This window comes from Phocoena phocoena, chromosome 16 (assembly GCF_963924675.1).
Source record: "Phocoena phocoena chromosome 16, mPhoPho1.1, whole genome shotgun sequence".
Lineage (NCBI taxonomy): Eukaryota > Metazoa > Chordata > Mammalia > Artiodactyla > Phocoenidae > Phocoena > Phocoena phocoena.
The window spans coordinates 26669833-26696552 of record NC_089234.1 but is presented as its reverse complement, the minus strand read 5'-3'; the positions used below and the strand labels follow the sequence as shown (position 1 = coordinate 26696552).

The 26720-nt window shown below is 38.7% G+C and overlaps 1 protein-coding gene across 2 annotated transcripts; it reads right to left on the bottom strand.

Moving 5' to 3' along the window:
- Positions 1–289: 289 nt before the first annotated feature.
- On the bottom strand, positions 290–26199 carry OGA (O-GlcNAcase). 2 transcript variants are annotated; one of them, XM_065894094.1, is made up of 16 exons: positions 25978–26199; positions 22581–22632; positions 22026–22123; positions 20122–20252; positions 18311–18482; positions 17047–17145; positions 14872–15156; positions 13055–13213; positions 11603–12216; positions 11037–11211; positions 7549–7634; positions 6500–6604; positions 5705–5790; positions 5230–5422; positions 3850–4009; positions 290–2420 (listed from the first exon to the last, which is right to left on the bottom strand). In XM_065894094.1, the coding sequence occupies exons 1-16, from the start codon at positions 26174–26176 to the stop codon at positions 2284–2286; spliced, it is 2751 nt and encodes a 916-aa protein (XP_065750166.1). In that variant the 5' UTR covers positions 26177–26199; the 3' UTR covers positions 290–2283. The 2 variants fall into 2 exon arrangements, with proteins under 2 accessions (XP_065750166.1, XP_065750167.1); XM_065894095.1 differs by lacking the exon at positions 13055–13213 and having other exon boundaries at positions 2284–2420; positions 25978–26176.
- Between the last annotated feature and the right edge of the window lie 521 nt (positions 26200–26720).

Sequence of the window (26720 nt, the reverse complement as noted above, 5' to 3'; positions counted from 1 at the left end):
GTGGCAGGAACTCACTCAAACTAGCTGCCCTAATTTACCCCCAGGTTATAATTGTGGCAAGAGGGTGGCTTAGCCAAAGCCAGTCTACTTTTGTTTTGCCTTGAGGAAAATATGGAAGGCAATCTTTTAGTGGAGATGGAAGTGGGAGAGAACTGCCTTTAAGATCCAGTCCCTAACTTGGAACAGCTGTGGAAAGGAGGAACACTTGCTCGGGAATGCAAGGGAAGGAGAAAAGGTAAGAGGCAGAAACAGGAAGGAGGTTTACACAGTACACGACCACACACATTCACTTCAAGTTTTATTTTGCCTCTTGTATGGTCTTCAGATGGTTTTACAGTTCGTTTTCTACAGGAACTGAGCTGTGATCTAAACAATCAATGGAATACCACCCAACCGTAATAAATAGTCGTAACAATGGAAGATAGCATAGCACTGAACAATCCTAGCGGCGTGGACATGTTTCATAGTTAGCTCTGTGACCAGAACACCAGCCAAACTTATTAAAAGCCAAGATAAAGCTGCAGCAAACTTGCTAAAAATCCTGATTCCACAGGATGACGACCATGGAATGAATCCTCCAGATAAAATGCTAGAACTGTCCACTAGTGTACAAAATGTATTTAAAAACCAAATGACATTAAGCCGTTTTAAACAGTATCTTGTAGCGATCTTCCCTTCATCTCAGCCCTTGAAAACGCAAACTTGGTTCCTGTCGTCCAACATACCTTACATATCCTGCTATCAATTGCAGGTTTCTAACCCTGAATGTGAAGAGGCCTCCTTTGTTCATCTCACCCATTCACACTCACAGGCTTTGGTTGAAAGTCACTAAGTACAATGCTTTAAAAGACTCTCTTTTCAAAGCCCACACTGATGGAAAGCTATGAAAGAAAATATGTTTTAAATTTCCTTCTCCTTGACCCTCCCCGCTCTCAGCTCAAAGTTAAACTGCTGATACAAAACTGCAGGGAAGCAAGATAACAAAATACTGTTAACCATCTATGGAGAAGCCAGCCAGCCATGATTAAAAAAATGAATCCTGCAGAGATTACCTGCTAGCCTCATGCTCAGAACCCTTAAACACACCAAATCTAAATTAAAATACTTGAAAGCTTTCAGAACCTGTGGTTAAAGGAAAGAGAAAAGGGTAACCGTAAGTCATTGGTTAAAGTGTGCTCATTTTTTAAAATTTGATACAAACATGCAAGAACTAAAGACACTGATTTAATAATAAAACCAGTAGTAACAGGTCTTGAAATTAAAGGACAACTGACCTGTGCGCAAACGAGATCAATCAGTCCCTGAACCCTACTTGCCAGAAGTCAAAACTAACATTTCACATGCTGACCTGAATTGAGGTTAATTTCCAGAAGTGACGGCACTTTGCAACAGACTGAGTCCCATGAAGTTAGACTCTGGTACCCAAAGTGGTCATGGCCTAGCCCTAGGTGGGAGGCACTTCGAAATTAATAAAACTTCTAAAAAAACAAAGACAAAAGTAAAGAAAATACACTTTCCACTGATTTACATATTCAAAGTGCCATCTTGAATCACACCCTTTCATTTTCAAAAGGAAAATTACAAAAACAGTAAACACAAAGGATAGTCAGGTTACAGCTAGTTTAGTTTATATACAAAATAATTTACAAGTTTGTCACTTTTAGGCTTTTGCCACAAACAACTGCACATTTGTCCCTACAAAGCACAATATGCCTGAACCAATAATGGTCACGAGACAACTGGCCAAGGCTTTACAAAAAGCAGAAAAACCGCCCAAATTGAAATCATTTATTCAGCTTAAACTATGCCATAACCATCCCACTCGGACTCTCCACCCTGAAGCCTCTGAAACCAAATCTTTCTCATCTTTGCCATGTCCCCAAAGAATGAGGTACATTTCATTTAATAAGCCAAGGAGGATGACAAATGATTTTGATTACTCTTAGGTAAGAAATGCAACCACACTGGATGCAGAAACAGTGCTGACTACATTTATTGAAGACCCCCTCCCTATAAGCCCACGTAAGAGGTCTCAGCACCTAACACAAGACCCAATAAGGAGGCCCACATCTCTTTCATACAGGATTTACAGCAATACTATCTTTTTCCAACCAGCGAGTAGTCTCTAAGCATGATGAGTGAGTTTTACATAGTCCTCTTTGTTTCCAATCTGAATTAGCCGATCTGTTGCCGCTCCAGAGGCTGAGCTGTATGAAGACCCCAACCACCACCCAACCAGGTGAAGTGAAGAGACTTCCCAACAGTTCATAGTGCCAACAAACGTCACAGGCTCCGACCAAGTATAACCACATCCTTTGGAAATCCTTCCATTTTTGCAATTTCAAAACAGCCTAACTTGCTGTAAAATTCCAAAATTCTTTTATCATCAGGTCTCACTTCACAGAAAGCCCCTCGAGAGCCTAGGGGGAAAAAAAAAAATCAAAATATAAATGTCACTTAATTCGTAGAAATATGAATATGAATTTAATTAATCTCTAATATATTTCAAAAAGATCATAGTACTGGCTTATCTATACCAGCCTCTAAATTTCATACTTTTTAAAATTTATATCAAAAGTCAATATTTATATTCATCAATACTGCAGTGATAACTACCTTAAAGTGATGGATATGTTAACTAGCTTTAATATGGTGATTATTTCACAATGTATTTCAAGTCATCAAATCGTACACCTTAAATATATACAATTCTTAATTGTCAAATATACTTCAAAAATTTTTTTTTTGCATGGTGAGTAACACTCTTCCCCAGAAAGAAAATCTTTTGGCAAAGAGGTTGTAAGAAACCTCAAGGCAAAGGATACCTCTGTTGAATGTTTAATATATTTATGTAAAGTATCTTTGAGGGACCCACAGGGCAGAGCCTATTCTAGCCTATGTCGCAAGCCAATACAACCAGAATGTGTTTTATATGTTAAAGACATGCCTCATACACCTGCATGATTCAGTTCCAAGCACAACACTGAGAATTATACTTTCATCGAACAGAGCTGTTTAAATTATCCCACAAAGGGGATACCACTGAATCAAATGATATAAAGATGCAACAAAAGTGCATCCTCACACATCAAGAACCCTCTAATTAGTGCTCAACAAGCTGCCCATTTTTGTATTGCCAAAGGCTAAAAAGTTGTTTTTGTTTTTTTTTACAGCTTTAAAAGGTTGTTTAAAAAAAGAACATGCAGGGCTTCTCTGGTGGCGCAGTGGTTGAGAGTCCGCCTGCCGATGCAGGGGACACGGGTTCGTGCCCCGGTCTGGGAAGATCCCACATGCCGCGGAGCGGCTAGGCCCGTGAGCCATGGCCACTGAGCCTGTGCGTCCGCAACGGGAGAGGCCACAACAGTAAGAGGCCCGCGTACCGCAAAACAAACAAACAAAAAACATGCAATGGAACACTGTACGTTGCCTTTTTAAAGCCTAGAATTCTCAATATCTGGCCCTTTACAGAAAAAGTTTTCATACCACTAGGGTACAGCAAAGTATTTTTGAAGGTTTAAGTAACAAACTCAAAAAACATCAGCAACTCTGCATTCCTAAATGAAGTCTTCCCGAGGTTCGTTTAATTTTCAACTATCATTTATAAGTCTCCCAGCAAAATAAACGTACACTTCTCATTTAATTGGGGCTCAAAAATAAGCATTCATAGTGTAAAAGAGCAGTATTTTCCAATGATTAATACACACCCAATTCTTGCAGCACTAATAATTCAGAAGCAAAACCATAAATGGTGGAGAAGGGAATGTAAATTCACTTCTTTCTTTTTATCCTAAAATAGAGTCCTGTCCCCACATAACCCAAATACCAGCAACTCTACAAATATGTACTCACCATTAGCCTTCAGTGAAGACAGGAGGCAAGCCATCATGCTTTTGGCTACACTTGGATCAGTTACTTTTTTGTGAATATCCATCTTTATCAGAGAAGGGAAGTTGGCAAGGAAAGTTTCTGGCAACACTTCCTGCTCTTCATGGAAACTCAACATAATTTTCTGTAAAATTTAGGAAGAATCTCTTGACTTTCAGTAGCTACTCATTATGAATCCATATATCCCAACTACAGAACTCAGTAACAGGAAAAGGAAAGCAATATTCAATAACTCTTCTGGTAATTATAAAATTACCACATGCAGAATTAATTAGCTTATAATTCTAGCTGAAGCGTTTTAATTTTTTTAAAAGTTTGTTTAAATGTAATGTGGTATACTGGATTGGATCCTGGAACAGATAAAGGACATTAGTGGAAAAACTGGTAAGTAAGGTGAGGAGTTTATAGCAATGTACCAAAGTTGGTTTCTCAGACTTAGGACAAATGTAGAAAATGGGTGAAGGGTATACTGGAACTCTGTATTATCTTTGTAACTTCTGTACATCTAAAATTATTCAAAGTAAAAAATAAATAATTCAAAATAAAACAATTTTTTAAAAGTTTGTATTGCACAAAAATGTGAATGTATTTAACACTACTGAACTGTACACTAAAAAAATATGGTTAAAACAGTAAGTTTTATGTTATGTATGCTTTACCACAATTTTTTACAAAAAAGTTTATAAGAGACACACTGGTTTTTCTTCATAGGTTCCTATGCTGAGAACTGTCACATATGGAAAAGCAACACATCAACAGCTCAATCACCAGCATGCTGCAGTCATGTCGATGAAATCCCAAGTAAGGGAGCCTACTCCAACCCAGCCTCCTATTACATAGAGACAATGTCACAAATACGAGTCCAAGTATATTCTCTAAAAGTATTTATTGAAAATAAAAATTATCCTCAAGAAGAAACTATTTTTAAAGTTCATTCCTATTAGTTTTTAATTACCATGAGAAATGCATTATTGAGAAAGTTAAGTTAGCTTCATTAGCACGCAAATGAGAGATTTTTAATTACCTAAACTTGCCCTGAGTACCCAAAGAAGAGACCATAACATCCTTAAGTTTGGTGCTTCAAAACAGAAAGGGAGGGAGAAAGAAGGTTCTTTAATTGTCTATGTTGTGCTTTTACTTGAGAAAGTATTACAACAACACTTCCAAATCAAAAACCGTAAGGAACAGTGGAAAATACCATGCTAATAAGAATAAGCCCTAAGAATTCTTCTCTATAAGAAATTTAGTAAGCACTGGGATTTTAAGATATATCTGCTTGCTTTTTTAATAAGTATTTTATTTTCTAAAAAATTACCATTGTATAATTCTAAATCTGTGTATTACCTCAGCCTCAGAGAGTTCTTTGTCACCATTTGGTTTGGTATACTTCTCCTGCATGAAGGGAATCCAGGAAATTTTACATTTTTTAATGAAGGGGGTCACATCTACAGTGCCCAGGGCATAACCACATATGCCATCTTCATCTTCTAGGACAAAACAGTAATCCAGGCTGAGGGAAAGCAGCCCTCCTACTAACCTGCTCACAAAAAAAAGAGACCAGAGTGAGTTAAGTTACTAACACAAAACATTAGAATTCAGTGATGTAAGGCCCAATACACTCGAATGACAATGCATGGAAACTACATTCGATGTAAATACAAACTGAAAATATACACATATTAATGCTCAGATTTTATTACAACTAAAGTAGGACTTCTAAAAAACTCTATTTCCAGTCAGCACCTCCCCTCAACCTGATAAACCTGGCTATGAAATGTCTAGTCCCAAATCCAACAAATCAGAATACTTCATCACATACTTGTCTCCAATAAGGTCAGGCTGACTTTGAAAAGGTAAACCGACTCCATCGTCATACATTTCTCTGCAAATCTTGTACACGGAAGCCTGAAAATATAATCTAGTTAAGCAACACATCAAGAAAAATGGCAACCGAATTTAACAATATGACTCATAAGTCAGAATGGACTTCTAGAAGAGGGAGTAACAAAACGTTTGGCTTGTCATAAATATCACCTCTGCTTTGTTAAATAGAGATTTATTGAGTCATATTTGTAAAGCCAGTAGAAAACAGCATGGTTATAGTAAACAGTGAGAATTACTTTGCAGGGGATAGTTTTAGACAGTAAGTAGTGGATTCAAAATCCAGCAAACTATGAGGCTGAGTCTCTCTCAGTTTTCTATACATCCCAAATGTTTAAAACATGTTATTGTCTTTAAGCAGGCATGCTTTTTATTTCTGTAGTTGATTATCAAGCAGCCTGTAAGCACTTCACAATTGAAAACTGCAGAAAATATATAGGAGAAAATCAGCTGAGAACAACTGATCATTCAGATATCGTTCAGTAATTCCAACTGTGAATACATTTCATGTTTTTTTTTTTAAAAGAACTGACACGAGATGTTGAGTCTAAACTCCTTCAGCTCTTTTTTTTTTTTTCAGCTCTTCTTTAAACATCCCATGTTCAATGTTTTAGTTAAACTTTCTCCATCTAAAGTTTTAAGACACAAAACTGATTCTTTTAACCAGAGAGTTCAAAGGAAAGGATTAAGTGTTCACCATAACCATACACCAAGTTGACAGGTAGATGATTACCTCATCTTTAGGAAAGTATGGTCTGATAGTATAAACTTTGGAGGTCGGAGTCAGTGGGGGTGGTTGAAAAAAGAGGTCATTTGCCCCATCAATTGGCAGCAAACGCTGTGGGAAGAAAAAAAGGGGAGATGATCAGTGTTGGGAAGATATTTACTTTTAATGAGTGTGCACTGCAGATTACCAACTTAACATTAACTGGCTACTGCAGGCAGACCTAAAGAAGAGGGGTGTGCTATGCTTTACTAATAAAAACACCTCTTTGCTGGGGGAGGGGAGTGCTTCTGAATAGAAATTACCCAAATTGAGTTACATAGCTTTAGTGACATACTACTGGGGATTTAAATATACAGTAAAAAAAAATTCTATTCCAATTATGACAAATCTATCTTTTAAACCAATCTTATATAGACCATCTCTCACTAAAAGATGGCAGAACAGACTGTCAGGAGGAGAGGTTTGGTCTGAAGAGGGTTATCTGTCCAGGAGACGCTTTATCCCCAAAGCAATGCGCTTCAGTTTGCTGTGCGCAGCAGAGCACCTGTTGGGGGGAGAAAAGTAGAGCACCTGAAAGTCCATGAACAAATTCCAACACCAAATAAACTTCATATTTTGTTCAATTTTTCATTCCTGGACTGTTCTTTCAAGTATTACTTATAAAATAATTGGGAAAATATCCAAAAGCCCTTTCACCATTCATTTGCATAATCATTCATCCTTTTTGTTCATGGAGTTTCCACTGGCAGACAAGCATGCGCGCATTGTGCATTGCGGGCGCAGATTAAAATGCTGTGCGACCTGCAAAGAAACAATGTGAAGTGTATACCTAGAGCCGCTGCGCTTCGCAGGCGCGGGGGGGAATTGGCAGCATCTCCTTCAGAAATTACTGCGAAAGAGGAGGAAAATTTGATTTAAAATCCAGCTATGTAACTAATTGAATTTGGGACTAGAAAGCCTTCGGCAGACCAATCCTTCCAGCCATCTGATGCGCAACATAAGGTTTCTCATAAGACAAAGAAAACGTCAATTCAGTTGTGAATTCATATTGATACCTGGAACTCTCCTGCTAGACCACCTCTAAAGGCCCAGGGTTCTTGGTCTCCAATTAAGAACTGTGCTGAAGAATGACTACGACACCCTGTTGAGATCAGATCCAAGCGGAGAACGTTACGAGAAAGGGGATTTCCTGGGGTCTCAAACGTCCAACAAACTAACAAACACTTTGTGGAAACAGCTCTCTAACAATAATAATCCAGGGTTTCAGGACAAGGCTGTGATAATAATTTTTTTTAATTTGTAATGGAATTTCAATACTGATGTTCCTTCCTCTGATCAATGAATAATCACTGTTCTAGTGAAAGAGTTCTACCCTTTCTTAAATTATTGGAAGGAAAAAGTGTCAAGTTTGTCTGGGTCACGCTTATATATTCCCTAGGTACAGCTGTAAAAATCAAGGCAGCTGCTTGCTCTGTAGCAAAATTACAGTAACTTTAAAGTTAAGTGAAGTGAGATTGATGAGACATTTTATTATCACAGCCCATGAAGGAATTAAACTTGTCTGAAGTCACATTTTACATTTTGAGGAAGGGTACAGGGAAGGGAAAAAGGGGGGAAAAGGGGTTAATCTTGTCAGAAAACTAAGGTCAGCAGAATAAGTAAAAGAAATTATTCAGTAAGTTGACAATGAAACACAATGAGTACTTTTTCTTTCTTTTCTGACAAGGACAATCCAAATTCAGACTTGGCTAGTAACAGTATCAGTCTGACAGATTCTGAGAACTAAGGAGAGCCAACTGATGCTCCTAATTTGTCCACAGCTAAAACATACTTTCCTTGAAAGTATGACAGTATCTGGCTCCTCTGATCAACCACTATCATCTTTGCAGTGCACTTAGCTCACACATGGAGTGGCAAGCTTTGAGGCCCAAAAGTCAACATTTAAGGTCACCACTTAACCAACTAGACAGGCAATAAAGGAAGCTAATAATAAGAGATAATTAAAAGCAAATTATAATTGCCTTCCATAGGCAATAAAGGAAGCTAATAAGATAATTAAAAGTTAATTTGGAGGCCAAATCAAAATCACCTGCCTAGTCTTCTGACAAGATAAAGCAGCGCAATATAGTTCTTTTCCAATTGAAGACAGCATTCTACCTCCTGTTCAAGTTAACAGTCTCATCAGTACAATACACAGTGTGCTAGTCAGACAGTCCCAAAGCAAACCAATTTTTTTGTTGACAATTCAGGCCCATTAAGAGATTATATCCAGGGTTGTCATTTTTCAGGGGTAGGGGTACTTAAAAATATATAGATATAATGTAATATTTGTAAAATAAATATGAAATAGGGGGTCAAAATTTAGGTTATGAAGAGAACCTGCCCCATTCCATAGCTCAGTGTAAACTTACACTGCAGGAAAAAACTACACGTCTCAAACTTTAAGATGAGCCAATTTCCCCTACCCCCCACTTTGAGACTACAACATAACTAGCACTTCCAACTATTACAATAAAAAGCTGCATGTACGAAGAGCTGTATAAATGAAAACATGGTTAATGCCTCAGTCGCTGCGCAAACGTGACTTCAGTTCATGCCTACTGCCCTTAAATCTACCTGAGCTACCTCACAGAACCTTTTAAGTTAAACTAATTAATCATGACGCGCTGTGAACATCTGCCGCTGTCCATCCAATAGTAGTAGAACTTGTGCTGAGGATTCTCCCATCTGTACACAATGGGGAAGAAGATAATAGAAGTCGTTAGTAATCAAAAGTACTGCATAGCCACATTCTTTAAAGGACTGAATGCCAGCTGGACTGGAGACTAGAGGAAAAGAAAGGGTACTAATCAGTAACTCCCTGAAATTACTATAGAACCATGAAAATACTCTCTTTGTCGTGAGCTGTTGTAAAGCTATGTGGATGCCTAGATGATTATTTAAAGCTTCTAAGATGCTCTGACCTTGAGACTGTACAACAGCTATATACAATCTGGGAAAGCTGCCCCTATAACTGCACAGTACAGAGGTAAAGCCTGAGAGGAAAAAGCAGCAATACTGTATATAATCAAGAATCTTTAGTAATTCTTGAATGAAAAGCTGAGTATCAAATGTTTTAAGCAACACTTTCTCAAACTTAATAATCCGGATTACAGGTTCAAAACTTAAGAACTTCAATCCCTATAAGGGTTAATTATATCCTCTTGGCCAAAAGCCTGGAAGGCAAATGCCATCATCCAACAATCAATACAGAGGTTTTTCCTAAGCCTAAGGGCAGACGTGTATCATAGAGAAGAGGTATCTTGGAGCCTTTTAACAAGAGGAGGTCAAAATTCTCTTTTACCTGTTGTGCTACATATACAGGAACCCAAAATTCTCTATTTTCTTTTTCCCCAATTCATTTATTCATTTTTTATTTTTGGCCGTGCCTCATGGCTTGCGGGTAGTGCCCGGACTAGAGATCGAGCCCATGCCCCCTGCAATGGAAGTGTGGAATTCTAACCACTGGACAGTCAGGGAATTCCCTCTACTTTCAAATTAACAATGAGAGACTCTATTTTTAGCTGCTAATTAGTTGTATCACAGGAAAAATTTTTTTTTATATTTAAGAGTCCAAAAGTATATATGCAGAAAGTGAGAAATCTCTTTGCTGCTACTCCTGAGTTACTCTAAGCTCACTGTGTTTCACACTTCTATTTCACAGCCAAGAGTATGTAACCCATCATAGTATTTGTGACTACTATGAAAACTATGACATGTCAGTTAGCCTTGCTGCCTGCTGTGTGCTATGCATAAGTCCATTAGATATTCCTTATAGCTGGATTGAAAACCTGGAAATGAAATGAGATCCCTGGAGAAACTTGGCCATGCTGGTGCTTTTTACCAAGTTTGAAAATTTAAAAAAAAAAAAAAAATCACTGTTTTCAAAAGAGAAGTCCATTTAATGAAGCAGAGTTTTCAGGGCATTGCAATTTTTATCCCCTGCTAAAACCAATTACTTGGTAGAGACATAAAGAAAAAGCTCTGTGAAGTAATACCAAGTAGCACCAGAATAGCCTACCACTAAAGCTCGCATGCGCACAGGGCTGGGAGGATGGCTTCCTCTTTCCAGGCCCCCTTAGGTCATTTCGGCAATTGTTCTGTTAAACACAGCATTAATGTCATCAAGACACAGCAAGCAGCAGAGAGCTTACAGCGTCACAATTCATAGTGTCTCATCTCCAAATCAGATAAAAGTGGTATACATGATTCCATCCAGGAAGCATTCAGTCAGAGCAAGTTAAAGTGAGTACTTTCTAACACATTTTCAAGATATTTATGCTGAATTAGCCCAAGGGAGAAAAATCAACATGCTCGGTATATTTACTGAGGCTTGCACCTCAAGTCTGTAACAATGGGTACACCTTTGAAATCTAGGCAAAGAATTTAAACACAGCTGGAAATTCGTCAACTCCCTGTATGTTTTTCTCCCTGTGGGATAATGTCTTTTTTTTTTTAAGGGACAATGTATCTGAGGAGAAGAGATTACTCCTGGTATACCTACCTAACCACTGTACAAAAGACTTCACCATAGACATTATACTCTTGATATCCCAAACATAGGAGTACATGTCATAAAGGATTGTCCTGTTGGCACAATTGGAGAGCCGAGTGAACATGCCCATCACTAGTCCGCACATCTCTTCAAACTTGGCTGCCCGCGACCGCCATTCTTCAATCTATTGAGGATCAATAAAAACACTCAAAAAATTGAAAGTTTAACAACAATCTAAAACACAGTTTATAAACTAAGCTGTTTATGTTATCAGGTACCTGCAAATTTATACTAAGCATTAAAGAATCAATGGGCTTAAACTTTTAAAGACAAACAATAAAAGTTTGTCTCCCCAAACTGACAAATATTCCTAATATAATCAATTTTGACTTTCCTTCATTCTTAGCTACTATAAGGTCAAACTAAGAAACTGTATATATCAGATTCAGCAGAGTCCGTACCTACTTTACGGAACACATTCTAAGATGTGGTCAATTCTCATTTAAGACCTCCCCTGTATCAACAGCATGGGGACCCATCCAGGCCAGAGAAACAGGTAAATTAAGCATACTCACTTTTTCAGAGTCTTTTCCTTTACAATTGACACTGACAACACTGCTATTTGCTCGAAGCCACTGGAACTCCCGTAACATCTGCGCTCCTTTGGGTCCATGCTCATAAGGAAGGTAGAATAGGTCAGCAAGTAACTGCAAATCCTCCAGAGTTACTGGTTCTGCAGTGTACAAAGGCTTCTCATTTGGACCAGGCACAAACTGCTCCTTGTTTGTCTGTTCATCAGTCTGCATCGGGGCAATATCACTAATGCAATCTTCCTGCATAGACATCTCTGGGGATTTTGATTCAGCTATGCTCTCTTTATCAGTGTCCATTGGTTTCAATTCCTCTGCCATTTTAGCTTCAACAATTTCAGTTAGTATTTGATTGTCATTCTTGTGGTCTGTCTCTTCCTGTTTTTCCACTACCATGTCCATGGGTTCCTCATCTGGCTGTTTCTTTTCTTCTTCCTTGGTCAGAGCTGTAGGCTCACCACTCAAGGCTGCTCCCTGGCTCATAATGGGCTCCTGGTAAACGGTTGTAACTACAGTTGTGGCATTTAAAGAGGGTGCTGCAACTAGAGGAGTCCCATCTACTACATTTGCTTTAGCCCCACTGTGCGCAACTTGCCTACCTATAAAAACAAATTGCCAGAGATAATCAGAATTAGAAACAGAACAAATTAGATCTAGAGAAATGTTTTCTTCTTACCATATCTCTAACTAAGAGCCTCCATTTGAGATTCCAAATAATTTGAGCCCCAAGAAAGTACAATTTCTCTAAACCACTGGGAGGTGGGGAAGGGAAGAGAGGAGGGGAAACACAGATCATAAACATGCCAACACCTATTACTTTCTTCTCTTTTGAAGCTCTGTATTTAAAAACTACTTCATAAAAAGATATTTTAAAAACAAATTAGCAGGCTTCCCTAATGGCGCAGTGTTTGAGAATCCGCCTGCCAATGCAGGGGACACGGGTCCGATCCCTGGTCCGGGAAGATCCCACATGCTGCGGAGCAGCTAAAGCCCGTGCGCCACAACTACTGAGCCTGTGCTCTAGAGCCCGTGAGCCACAACTACTGAGCCCGCGTGCCACAACTACTGAAGCCCACACACCTAGAGCCCGTGCTCCGCAACAAGAGAAGCCACCGCAATGAGAAGCCCGCGCACTGCAACGAAGAGTAGCCCTCGCTCACCACAACTAGAGGAAGCCCACGCGCAGCAACAGAAACCCAACACAGCCAAAAATAAATAAATAAAATAAATTTATATATATATATTAAAAAACAAATTAGCATTCCATCAAAATAAAAGCTATTTAAGACCAAAAGTAAAATTTAAAAAACCTTATCCTCTAGATTCCTAAATTTCATTTTGCTTGGCAGGCCTATAAGAAGACACATCACAAATGTCCTTTACTTTATGTCTCAAACAATGTGATCCAACCCCCTTACAAAGAAAGGCCAAACTCACTGCTGTACTGATGAGGTACGCCAAACTCCTGCAACCATTCTGTTAAAGCTAACTTCAGAGCCATCTGTGGACTATAGAGTACATCAGTTTCTATATCTTCATCACTGCCTTCATTTTCTAACTTTATCTGGATCGACACAGTACTGTCTTCACTATCAGCTGCAAAAAAGAGAGAAAGAGCACAAAAACAGTTTTCATTACAAAACACTAATTGTTACAGTAAACCCAGAGAAGCAAAGAACTGGAACAAGAACAAACCTTAAGCATAATATGCAAACACAACCAAGACCCTTCACTGAACCACTTCACCCAGAATAGTCATCTAAATGCATTGCTAAATGTAAAATTCCAATTGAAATATTAAATATTAACTTTAGAATCACTGGACAAGGCAGTCATAAATGTCCATTTATTATCAATTATTGGGAATGCAAGGTTAAAGGCACTATTCTTCCCATAAAGAAGATTCCCTATCTTTCAGGGGTTTATAACTTAAAAAGGCAAATAATTATGAAAAAATAATGGGCACATTAATAAATGCATTGAGGGGAGAAGAGAAAATTGATAGAGAGCCCACATATGAGCACAGATAATAAGCATATAAAAGAACCAGGATAGCGGTAGAAAAAATTAAGTCTGAACTCTCTTTGGCTTGGTATTCAAATCCCACTATTCTTAGCTTTCCTTCTTATTTCCCTGCACACAGGCCAGTCTGGCTAATGTCCACTAGTCGTTAACATGCTTCATGCTCTGCCTTAAAAGAGGTAGATACTAACAGCCATGTATACAGAGAGGATTGAGATTATATCCCTAACTCTGTGTTTTTTACTGGGGAGAGGGGGGTGACAATGACTGAGCCTTGAAGGGAAGCATTAATTCAATAAACAGAACTGGAAGTAGGGGTACAGAACTGAGAAACAGAACACAACTTTCAACTACATACCACTAAGCACCATAATGTGACACTTCAATACCCCCCAATGGGCCAAAATTCAGGTAACTTGAAATTTTCAGTGTCTAGTATTTTCATCTCTAGCCCACCAACCCTTTAATGCCCTGCAGACTTTACTCATACTTCGACCCAGTGTAAGTAACTCCTCCTCTATGAAATCATTTACCAGCACTTTCGCTTAGCAGAAGCTATCACTGCCTCCTGTGTTCCCCCTAGCACTCTGTAGATAATTATCTCAGCACTTATCATTCTATAGTACAGTTGCCTATCTGCTTTATCTAACACCAGACTAAATTCTTTCAAAGTAGGGACTATTTTATTCTTTGCATCCTTAGTGTCTGATAAATAGGTGTTTAAATGTTAGTGAATAAACAACTAGTCAGCATTCTCCTACTTGGAACTCAATTAGGAATTTTTCGTAAATAAAAATCAGTAAGCCAATGTCTAAAATGACAAAATGTCTCATAAATGTAAGCTGAACTTAAATTATATATTAAGTAACTCAGAGGAGAATATTTAGCCATCTAAAATACACCATTTAATAAAATCACCTGAAAACACAAATTCAATCAGAATTATTCAAGGGATAACAGGAACACTAAAAGACTACCTTGTCTAGTTACTCAGACTTGAAAGGCTAAGACACATTTTAAAAACAAAGAACTGAGGCCAAGAAGTTATTAAGTAACTTGTGCAAAGGCAGTCCAAGCAGCCCTTTTTGTATCATATACATCTCATTCACAGGACTAAACAACACCTTAAAAAAATCCTCTTAAATCTTGATGACAAAAGAATGCATACTTGCCAATGGTTCTACTTAATCCCAACTCTCCTCCCAAAGTCAAGAATTAAGTCATCTACTTACTCATCACTACATCTTTCCTCACTCCATTCATGTTTGACTTGTACCAGGTGGCAAGGGTGTGGATAGCAACGTAGTTGGCTTCAAATTCACAATTTGGATTAGTCAAGACTCCTTTTAACCGCGGGATCAGTTCTGTAGATCTTCCTTTGTATGGGCCCAGAAATAGTCTCTTCTGATCATAATCATTAGCATGAATGTTATCCCAGATTACTGGAGCTCTCTTAATAATCTTAGAAACCTCTTCAATGGACTCTACTGGAATTTCTTTAGAAACAACTTTGGGACCTAGAAATAATGACCACCATTTATTAAAAGACTCTCATACAAGACAGTGGCATGGACATATATACACTACCAAACGTAAAATAGATAGCTAGCGGGAAGCAGCCGCATAGCACAGGGGAGATCACCTCGGTGCTTTGTGACCACCACCTAGAGGGGTGGGTAGGGAGGGTGGGAGGGAGGGAGAGGGAAGAGATATGGGGATATATGTATACATATAGCTGATTTACTTCGTTATAAAGCAGAAACTAACACACCATTGTAAAGCAATTATACTCCAATAAAGATGTTTTAATAAATAAATAAATAAATTCTCAGAGGAAATTTTTTAAAAACAAAAACAACAACAAAAAGACTCTCGGGCTTCCCTGGTGGTGCAGTGGTTGAGAGTCCGCCTGCCGATGCAGGGGACATGGGTTCGTGCCCCGGTCTGGGAAGATCCCACATGCCACGGAGCGGCTGGGCCCATGAGCCATGGCCGCTGAGCCTGCGCATCCGGAGCCTGTGCTCCGCAACAGGAGAGGCCACAACAGTGAGAGGCCCACGTACCGCCAAAAAAAAAAAAAAAAAAGACTCATACATGGTTCTTCAAAATATACTGCATATAATTATTTTCCTTGTTATATTTCATAACAATTTTTCTTTTGAAAATAACACAGCAATATGTCCTTTTACTCAGCTTTATTCCCCTTGCCCTACATTTCCTCAGATCAGATTCTCAGAAATAGAATTAGTGGTTAAAAGGTAGGAATATTTAAGGTTTGGGTAACTTTCCACAAAGTGATACATCAGTAAGAAAGAAATTTCCATGTTAACCATTTTTTACCATTATAATATATCCTCAATCAGACAAAGTCTAATTAACCTAAACCCCAGGAGGATTTCTGCCCTTAATTCTTAGAATGAAAGCTAATACAGCTCATCGATTACTAACTGTCAATCCAGCATTACAGCTTTCATTTTATAAAATACAACATTCTCCTAGTGCTGGGATCAATACCTGTTAGCCCAGATCCCTATAGATCTATTGTTTACCAGTAACTGATATTCAGACTTACTGAAAAATCCTCAAAGATTTTTTTTTAACATCTGTATTGGAGTATAATTGCTTTACAATGGTGTGTTAGTTTCTGCTTTATAAAACCTCAAAGATATTTTTAATACTATGTGAAGAATGTGTACTTTGTAAAAGAAAGAGAATTAAAACAAAATGTTCTGGTTAAGGCTCAGCTTTTTTTGTTTTTTGTTTTTTTTTTGCAGTACACGGGCCTCTCACTGTTGTGGCCTCCCCCGTTGCGGAGCACAGGCTCCGGACGCGCAGGCTCAGCGGCCATGGCTCAAGGGCCCAGCTGCTCTGCGGCATGTGAGATCTTCCCAGACCAGACCGGGGCACGAACCTGCGTCCCCTGCATCGGCAGGCGGACTCTCAACCACTGCGCCATCAGGGAAGCCCAAGGCTCAGCTTTTTAAAAGTATCCAATTAGGGGCTTCCCTGGTGGCGCAGTGGTTGAGAATCCACCTGACAAAGCAGGGGACACAGGTTTGAGCCCTGATCCGGGAAGATCCCACATGCCGCAGAGCAACTAAGCCCATGCGCCACAACTACTGAGCCTGCGCTCTAGAGCCCGAGAGCCACAACTACTGAAGCCCACGCACCTAGAGCCTGTGCTCCGCAACAACAGAAACCACCGTGAGAAGCCCGCACACTGCAACAAAGTGCGGCCCCCCCTTGCCACAATTAGAGAAAGCCCGTGTGCAGCAACCAAGACCCAACATAGCCAAAAATAAAAATAAACTTTAAAAATAAATAAAAGTATCCAATTAACCAGAACAACCAACTCCCAAGGTCCTAGTTAATTAAAAGTTTTACTGTCTAAATCTTTTAAGACTTACCTGTCCACAGCACCTCAATTCCAGGTAGGAGCTTTTCACCAACAGTCCTTAAGTAAGGAGACTGAGACACATTTGGATAACAGAAAGTGCCACAATATTCTGAATGTAGGGGGAAAAATTAATCAGTAAAACAGTCAGGAGTGAAATGGTCATGAGTTTTTGAATAGGGATAAAAACGTCTACCAATTCTAAATTATTTTCATCCAAATGATAAAAGGCCTCCATGTTATGTCCCAAAAGAAGTAAACTCAAGTGGGTAGTTCATTTATGACTCAACTTAAAAAAAAAAAAGAATCAAATCATAAAATCTGATATTCTTCCTCTAGTATTAGGACAGATCAATCCTTATGGTCCTATGGTCACCAGAAATACAAATTTACTAAAGAAATAATTAGAATTTTTAGCATTTTCTACATAATTCTGAATTGCCTACATTTCTCAGTTACAATAAGAGGCCAAACAGACTGGATTCATAATATCATAATAGAAAGAATGCAATGTTAGGCTCCTGGCTATTAGTACTCAACTACAATTGATTATAATTTGCAGTGAATTAAGTAATTACCAAGTATGATCTTATTAAACACTGAGTATTCACATAGTATCAGACCACTGAGATAAGGTTCATGGCTCACAATACTCTAAGACAGACATATACACAGTTAAATAAATCAGTCTAAAATTTCTTAGAACTTTTTTAACTCTTCCTGAACAAGAAGTCAAGCCTAGGGAAGTTTTCTTATAGGCTGAATTTTGAGAGGCAAAAAAAGAGAAAAAACATTTTCAATGGAAGGAACCAGGGAGAGATGAGAGGGGGGAAAAAAGAAAAAGGGAGAAAAAATTATTAAGCTTTCTATGCTGACTACTGGAAGTTAAGAGCCCAGATGGGAGTGGGAGGAATGAAAAGGGATACAGATATGCAAGGGCAGAAAAAAGGAACAAGTAGGAGGATATGAGAAGTGACTAAGTTAAAAGCAATGTAAATTTGCTTTTTTCTAGCTTTCATTTTTATAATACTATCCCCTCCTCTAATCCTGAACATGTAATGTTCATATACTTCCAGTACCAAAAAAATACATAAAATCTTTTGCCTATTCAGTTGTCATTTATTAATCCCTAAAATCTCTCCAATTTAAGATGTGCCGAGATATCTTCTAGAAAAAGAATTCCTACCTTTATTATACCTTTATATATTTTATATATATTTTTATATTTTATATATTTCAAAAAGACTAGTTAAATATAAAGCTATTATATACAATACCTGTGGGACAGAAGAGGAAAGTTTCTGGCTCTCCTAGGTACTGATAAATTTCATTTGTGATGGAGACCTGGGCATGGGCAAAAGAACTGAATACCTCTTTGTCAGCTGCACACATATTATGGTCAATATCATCAAAAAGCAAGGCAAATGACCTGCACCCAAACTGAGAAACCTAGGAAAAGAAAAAAAAAAAAACAAGATGCTTTACCAGCTCATCTTACAGAGTAAAAAACACAGGATTTCAAATATTAAAGTATATACTTAATAGTTATACTTAAAAGTCAAATATTTTCCTTAGCAGAATGTTCAATGCCAAGCCACTGCCTTTATATTTTCTATGTTAAACAGCTAGACAGTTGTGGGACCCATTTTTTCATTTGGGTTTGAATGCAATATGCCAGTATGTCTAACAAAGCTTCTATAATGCAGCTTATCCTTCTACCTCCTTCACTGCCAACTATAGAAAACCAAACAGAAAAAAAAAAAAAAACCCGTGAACAATAAATAAACTCTAAGACATGACAAACCCAAGTCACCTGTTCCAGTCAAGATACATTGATGCTAATTAATTTCTTTGCACATTTGCACATAAATCTAGGCCATCAATCAGAAAGACCAACATAGTAGAATATGATCAAATAGGTAAATAACCTTTTAAAAGCTTATTCACAGAAATTTAACTACTTTAACTTTTTTTTTTTTTTTTTTTGGCCGTACCACACGGCTTGTGGGATCTTAGTTCCCCGAAAAGAGACTGAACCTGGCCCCAGCAATGAAAGCACCAAGTCCTAACCCCTGGACCGCCAGGAACCTCCCAAACTACTTTAAATTTTCTACCAGCCATTTTAATGCCACCAATAATATATACCAATAATATATATATATATATATATATATATATATATATATATATATATATATATATTTTTTTTTTTTTTAAAGGCCACACTGCGTGGCATGCGGGATTTCTTAGTTCCCTGACCAGGGATCGAACCCGCACCCCGTGCATTGGAAGCACAGAGTCGTCCCCATTGGACCGCCAGGGAAATCCAATATAAACTTTTGCTTAAAGAAACATATATAGGGGACATCCCTGGCGGTCCAGTGGTGAAGACTCCGCACTTCCAATGCAGGGGGTATGGGTTCGATCCCTGGTAGGGAACTAAGATCCCGCATACCACATGGCCAAAAAAAAAGAAAAAAGAAACATATATATATTTTAAAAAACAGCACACTTACTTTACCAAAAAACATGTGCAGCTTTTATGTTAAGTAGAATTTAGACTCCAATCAGGTTCACCAACAGCTTACACGTTTACCTAGTTTTTCTTCTCATTTTGGGAAACTAGCCAATCATGTCCAAACTGAATTACATCTCTTGTCCATATAACTGAGTGAAACTATTTCTATAACCTCACTCAGAAATTCAGTCAGGCACCCAACAGAGTTTCTGGAAATGTGACTCTGGACCACTCAGAATTTCCTGGAATCTGAGGTAAGTCTCCACCTCAAGTCTATATTAAGAATCTCTGGGAATGGAGCCTATAAGAACCCTTTTAAGCATCACTTCTAAGCACTGTTTTAAGGCAGTTCTTATGCAAACTGAAGTTTGAGATGCAATGGTACCTCCAGTAAAGCTCTTCTGACTCACTTTAGAAAATATTCTTCTTATCAAGAGTTAAAAAAAAATTGTACGGAAACAAAGAAGTAGTATGAATTTGGTTTCCTTTTTACATCATAAAAGCAACTCAGAAAACTTTTAGTTTCATGTACTGATTCAGGGAAAAATAATGAAAAAGTAAGGAAATTACCTGGTCCAGTTTGCGTTTCAATGTAGATACTTCCTTGGGGTTAGAAAAGGTAATATCCAATCCAGGTGAGATAGCATAGATGAACTCTATCTCATACTCCCGTGCAGCAGAGATGAGAGTCATAAGTTGCTCTAAAGAATAGAGTCCATGATTTAAGAAAGCACCACAAAAACTAAAAGAGCCTTCACCTTCAAACTGAAGGTTATTTTCTCCAATTTTCAATGAGTCAAGAAAAAAAAAAGTCCCTTAAATTCTACAAAATTGTCAGGTCCAATGTGACAATACGTAATGGCACAAACCTGATGAGATTTAACGTCACCCTGAACTCAATAAAAGCATTGCCATTTCTCAAAAATACTGAATTAAGGGCTTCCCTGGTGGCGTAGTGGTTGAGAGACCGCCTGCCGATGCAGGGGACGCGGGTTCGTGCCCCAGTCCGGGAAGATCCCACATGCCGCAGAGTGGCTGGCCCGTGACCCATGGCTGCTGAGCCTGCGCGTCCGGAGCCTGTACTCCGCAACGGGAGAGGCCACAGCAGTGAGAGGCCCGCATAGCGCAAAAAAAAAAAAAAAAAAAAAAAATACTGAATTAAGCATCAGTTCTCTTACTGAATACAAAACATTTTTATTTCCTATAGTATTTGAGAGGTATGCTTTTGTTTTTGCTGTCTCTGTACAACTGGAATTCCTAAATAAATACATCTACATATAGCAACTTTATAATTTGGAAAAAAAGAAAAATGTGTTCTTAAGAACCAGGGTTAAGTGATGGCCTTAACAATCTTGACATCTTTGTAACTACAAGAAAAATATTCATCACAGTTTTAAGTCTCTAAAATGTGAAAGACAATTTTCCTAAGTAAATTGACATTCCATAATGTCATAATTCCATAATTCCTAAGTAAATTGACTATTCCATACCACAGGATATATCTTTAAATAACTTTCAGTGGTATCTCAAGATAGTCATTTGACTATATTTTGATCATATTAAATTTCATTACCAGCAACACCAGAAAATAATCAAGTTGAAGACACTTAAGTTATATAGAGTAGTAAACAACAACACTAGATCGAGTTTTAATTGCTTTTCATATTTTAAGAAAACTTTCTGCCTTCAGTGCCTTGACTGGGCTCTGTAACCAGATATATTGTTAGCTACCATTTAATTCAAGGTATGAAAATGTTCCCCCATTCACTCAAGTCCCCAAAGAAAAGCACCACTTGTCTAATTTACTTCTCTTATTTATGAACTTTATGTAACTAACTCGACATAAGAACACATGTAACAAGGATAGTTCAGGATGGCTTTTCACTTCAGTATAGGCCCAGACTAAGGTGAGGCCCTTCTTCATTTTAAATAAAGACAGGACCAGTAACAGAAATCAAGTGGTCAAGACCAAGCCATACTTGAGTCTGAAGCAAAAGGATCAGTAGTACTAACCCTATCTTTATTTAAAATTTTGGTATTTTGTTCGTGGATTTTTTGCATTAGTTCTGGTTTAAAAAATGGGTAATAAAGTATTATTTATCTTGATTACTGATTTTTGGAGTCCTTTAAAATCTGCACTGCCGGCAGGCCCCTCACTTGCCTTGCCCTAGGCCTAGCCCTGCTTCAGCACCTCTTTGTCTAATGGCCCACTGTTTAGTCCACTGGCAGAAGTTAAAAAGCACAATTTATGACCACAGAACAGGTGAAGTCAGACTGGTATACCTGTAAATCACACCATGGCTACACATTGTTAGAGTTACTCTTTCAATATGCACTAACACACAGAGTAACCATATAAAAGAAAACTACCTACAAAGTGAAAGTGGAATACTTAATTCTTGTACAACTACATTTAAAATATAGCTGTTTTCTTCATGTACTCAGAATTTATGGATTAAAAAGAAAAAGATTACCAGCTTCCTCCACTGAATACATCTCTCGCCAAAACATCCTATGTTTGTAGTCATCTTTTGGAGCATACAGATATGTATTTAATTCCCATTTCTGGAGCCTTAAGAGGAGAAAAAATTACATGTATATAAACAGGCAACATGTATAACCTGTAAATCTCACTTTTTTTCCTCTTCTTGGAGCAGCTCTGTCTCTTAAAAATCTAATATTCTGGCAGTAGCTTTTAACTTTTTTGTAATCCAGTGGAGTTGTAAAAAATTAAATACTATAAGGAATGTCAACATATTATAAACAGTCTTAAATAAAAATACAACAGTTCTGAGTAAGACAGATGAGCCCAAAACCTATCCAGCTTTCCCAGGAAAGTTTGAGAACCACTGCCTTAGGTGAAGAAGAGGAAAAAGACCAAAGTAAAGTAACTTCTGCAACTGAGAAATCATCAAACTGCACCTGGCCTATTCAGTGTATTTCCTCAAACAAAAGGAAATGTTAAAAAAAAAAAAAAAAAAGGAAATGTTAATTGTTTAAGACTCTCCTTCACATAATAAAAAAATTACCTTCTAAAGAGTTCTTTTCTCTGCTCCATAACCCATGGTCTTCCATAAAATCCTAGATCCAAAGTAAGAATGAAATTATAAGAATGTGATAAACTATCTACTGAGAAAAGCAGGTTACAATACATACAATACCACTTTGTAAAAAATATGTACAATATACAAAGATCTGAAGGATGTTTAGTAAAACATTAAGGTATTTTGGGGTGATATTTTACAGTGATTTTAATTCCCTTTTTGCTTAGGTAAATTTTCTGATTTTTCTACCATGAACACATTATTTATGTGATAAAGTCATCTAAAAATAACTAAACATCATCTCTTTTCACTGCCAAAAAAGACTAAATATATTTAAATCTAACTTTTAAAAAGATTATCTCAATCTTACAGTGGGGAAAGGGGAAGCAAAGTAACCACAAACTGCTAATAATAACAATTACTACCTAGAAGGGGAGTTAAACCACTTTTAGAGGGGGAAGGGGTGAAAACAAGTAAGGTAGGGAAAAAACCAGGGACAGAATTAGAAAAGAATCTGATTCATCTAATTTTATGATGGCTTTTATTTTTTTTTTGGTTCCCAAAATTATAAAAGGGACCCAAAAATGCCTTAAACTACACTCAACAAATTCAACATTGGAACTGGCCCAAACAGGAAACTCTCAAGCAATCTCAATTCCAGAGCAAATGTATATGAACAACTGAAAATTCAAGAACGTGACTCACTCCAGAGTATCCTAGATGGGGGCAAAGCAATAGTAATGCACACTGCAAGAAACAGAACTGCAGAATGATGACTTAAGTAGTGGTATAAGCACCAAACTGGTATTTAGAGCTGTGGCTTGTGCTAATCACACCTTACAGCTTGCCTAACCTTTATTTTCCACCTGTTTCAGTCTAATCATCTGCAAGAGATAAGGACAACCTCCCAGGAGTATCATAAAAATGGTTCAAATTGTGTTTTGAACACATAATGTTCCTTACATACACACACACAGTTTAAGAAACTAACTCAAAAACCAAAATTTCTTAACAGTAATAAGCTCCACTCTAGATAGAATGGTTACTCTGCACCACAAAGACAATGACAGGCCAAAGAAAAATTCGTTACATACTAATACATGAAACTGTGGCACTTTCAATCTGGACAATTCAATGGTTACTCTCTTACAGGTGATTTAAAGTATTAGGTAAATTTCACAAGTCTTTATAGCTTTCCTACAACACTCTGCATTATCATTTTTCTCTTAAGTAGTAGGCACTAAACTCTCCTTTAGAGCTGCTTCAACATGAAAAAAAAATTGTTTTTTCAAGTGACTAACACTTTAATCTTCAGGAATCCTAACTTTGCTCTTTCAGAGTAAGGTTCATGGTTTTAGTTAATTGGCACTGCAGAGGAAGCAGTGCTGTTACACGAGTTAAAATCAACAAAGGTCTGTCCATAGAACGTGCAACACTATTCACTTCATTAAACTGAACCTAAGATGAACTGGGGGCTTTGGTGATTATGATGTGTCAGTGCAGTTCATACTTGGTTTAAAAAAAGTCTTAAAAAAAAAAAAAGAATTAACACTCAGGGTAGATGTTTTTAGCAAAACTTTTGTTTCACTTTTATATATGTATACATATTATATATATGTGTGTGTGTTTGTTGGATTGTGATGTAAAATGTACTTTTTAGATCAAAAAAGTTTGCAGGCCACTGTAGTTAAATTATACTGGCAAATAAAAGCACAAATTAACCTCAAAAATAATAAATAAATAAATAAAATCAACACAGGTTTGTGAGGGAAAGAAAAGCAAAACGAACACCAAAAAAAATATCAGGTGCTCAGTCACCAAGAAAACATACTAGGAATTGGAAGGAGAAAAGATGACAGATAAGACAATTCTAAGTAAACTAGTTCCCTTTTAATACTACTCTGAAAAACAAACCAACTGATCTAAACCACAACTAACTTTTCTCCATAATTACTGAAGGTGTAATGGACAGGCAAATTTCCTTAGATTCACTTTAGTCTAGCTCTAAAATTTCTAATCCCCCAGCACTCCTTTCCCACCCTCCACCCCAAGATCTTACATAACAAAGCACAGATTCTAGCTCTATATATACATCAATGCATAAATCAAACAAAGCAATCATGTTTTCATAAACACTGACTCCAGTCAAATACACAGGCAGTTTTCCATTCTGTTTTCCCGAAAATTCTGCAAGACAGTTAACTTTGCTGAATCGTTTCATTCCTTATGGTAGCTGCCAATTAGTCTGTTCTCTCCTACAATCAAACTTTATCTAATATAGCATAACCACCACCCATCTTTCAAATGAATACTCCGTGAGTACCAAAGCTCTCAACCAAGAGGACAATCCTTCTTTCCTTTTCCACATCTTTCTGTTTTTTTCATAAAGACCAGTCTTTTCTACAGTGTTACTCCTATGCCCACCACATATAGGGGAGAACTAATAAAGTATACAGCTAAGAAACCCTGGGTCAGCCAAAATACTTCAGAAAGTTCAAATACATGCTGTACTCCAGGAAAGAGCAATAATGAAACTGATTCATGCTTAGCTTAGAATGCACAGCCGAACATTTGTTCATTACATTCATGAACTGTGATACAATCTTCTGGTCATTTTCCCCAACCACCAAAAAAGTCCATCATTCCTTTTAAATGGAAATGGGAAGGAAGTGAGAAGGGAACTTTTACACCTCTTTTGCAGTCACTAAAATTCCGTATCTCAGATACTATTAAAGTCAAAGCTTCATCCCTCAGAGGCAAGGCACAGTAGTTGGCAAAGGGCAATTTTCTAGGCTGCAAATCAATCTTCAAAGGTTGGGGGGGTTCGGGACTGGCCAGCAAAAAAACAAACAAAAACACAAGTACAAACAAAAAAACACAAGAACAAACAAAAATTCTAAGCAAAAAGGAATTTGTAAAACTGTAAGATGACAGTGCTTCTCTTCACTCCAGGAATACAACTAGCACACCTGTACGGGTAGTCTTTTTTCGAAAGGGTGGGGACAACAAAACTACACACCTCTCTCCATTTGAACACAAACCACCCTAGAGAACAACATACCAAGGTACAAAGACGTAAAACTCAGAGCCTAAGACTAGGCTCCTTACACCGCTTCCATTGGAGCATGCCTGGCTCCAAGCCCGAGGCGGGTGGGGTCAGGCTTGTTAATAGCCAGGAGGAAATTCGACGCCGTTTCACAACGCGAAAAAAGACCTGCCCATCCTCTCGCCTCTTCCCTCATTTCAGCAGGGTCAAATTTCAGACCCAAGGGAATAACCCCCTTTTAGAGCCCCCTGCCCCCGCAAAAAGGAAAGAACGTATTACTACTGGGGTGGAGAGGGAGTGAGGACGCTCTTGCCCAGCCCGCGCCACAACGCTCACCTTCCACCACGCCACAGAGGAACCTCCGAGCCCCTCCTGCCGCCCCGGCCACCGCTGCTCCCCCGGCCCCGGCTGGGTTGTCTTCTCCAGGGGCTGGAGCTGCCTGCGGCTCCAACGATGCGCCCGCGGAGGCGGCAGGGTTGGAGTTGAGCTCGCTCTCCCGCTCCTCCAGCGCCGCCTGGCTCTCCTTCTGCACCATCCTCCTGCCCCCGGCCGCCGCCACCTCTGCAGGTCTTCCTCGGCCTCCGTCCGTAGGGCCGCCGGCCCGGAGAGCCCCAAAAAGGGCCTCGGCTTTAAGCGCGCGCCCCTCCGCTCTTTCCCCTCCCCCTCTGCCCTTCCCCCTCCCTCTCCGCAGGGACCCTAATGCCCGGATGAGAAGGGCGGCGGCACCAGCGCGAGCCCTTTGTCAGCCGCAGCCGCAGCCTCAGCCTTAGCTGGGGAGCCGGAAGCCTAAGCAGAGAGCGAGGCTGCGACCTCTCGTTCCCTGGAGGCAGATGGCCAAGGCTCCTTTTCTCGTTCTCAGTTAGCTTCTGCTGCCCTTCCGATAATCCTCGTACTCCCGCTGCCTCCTCCCGAAGCTCCTGGATCTCCTCTGCAGCTGCCCCTACCTCCCGCTTCCTGTTTATCCGCAGTGCGCCTGCGCCGGAGACCGGCTCAGACCGGTCCCCTCAACCCGACTCCCCCGCCTTCTTTTGGGCCAGCCTATTGAGCTTCATTCGGTAGGGGAAGTAGAACAGACAAGC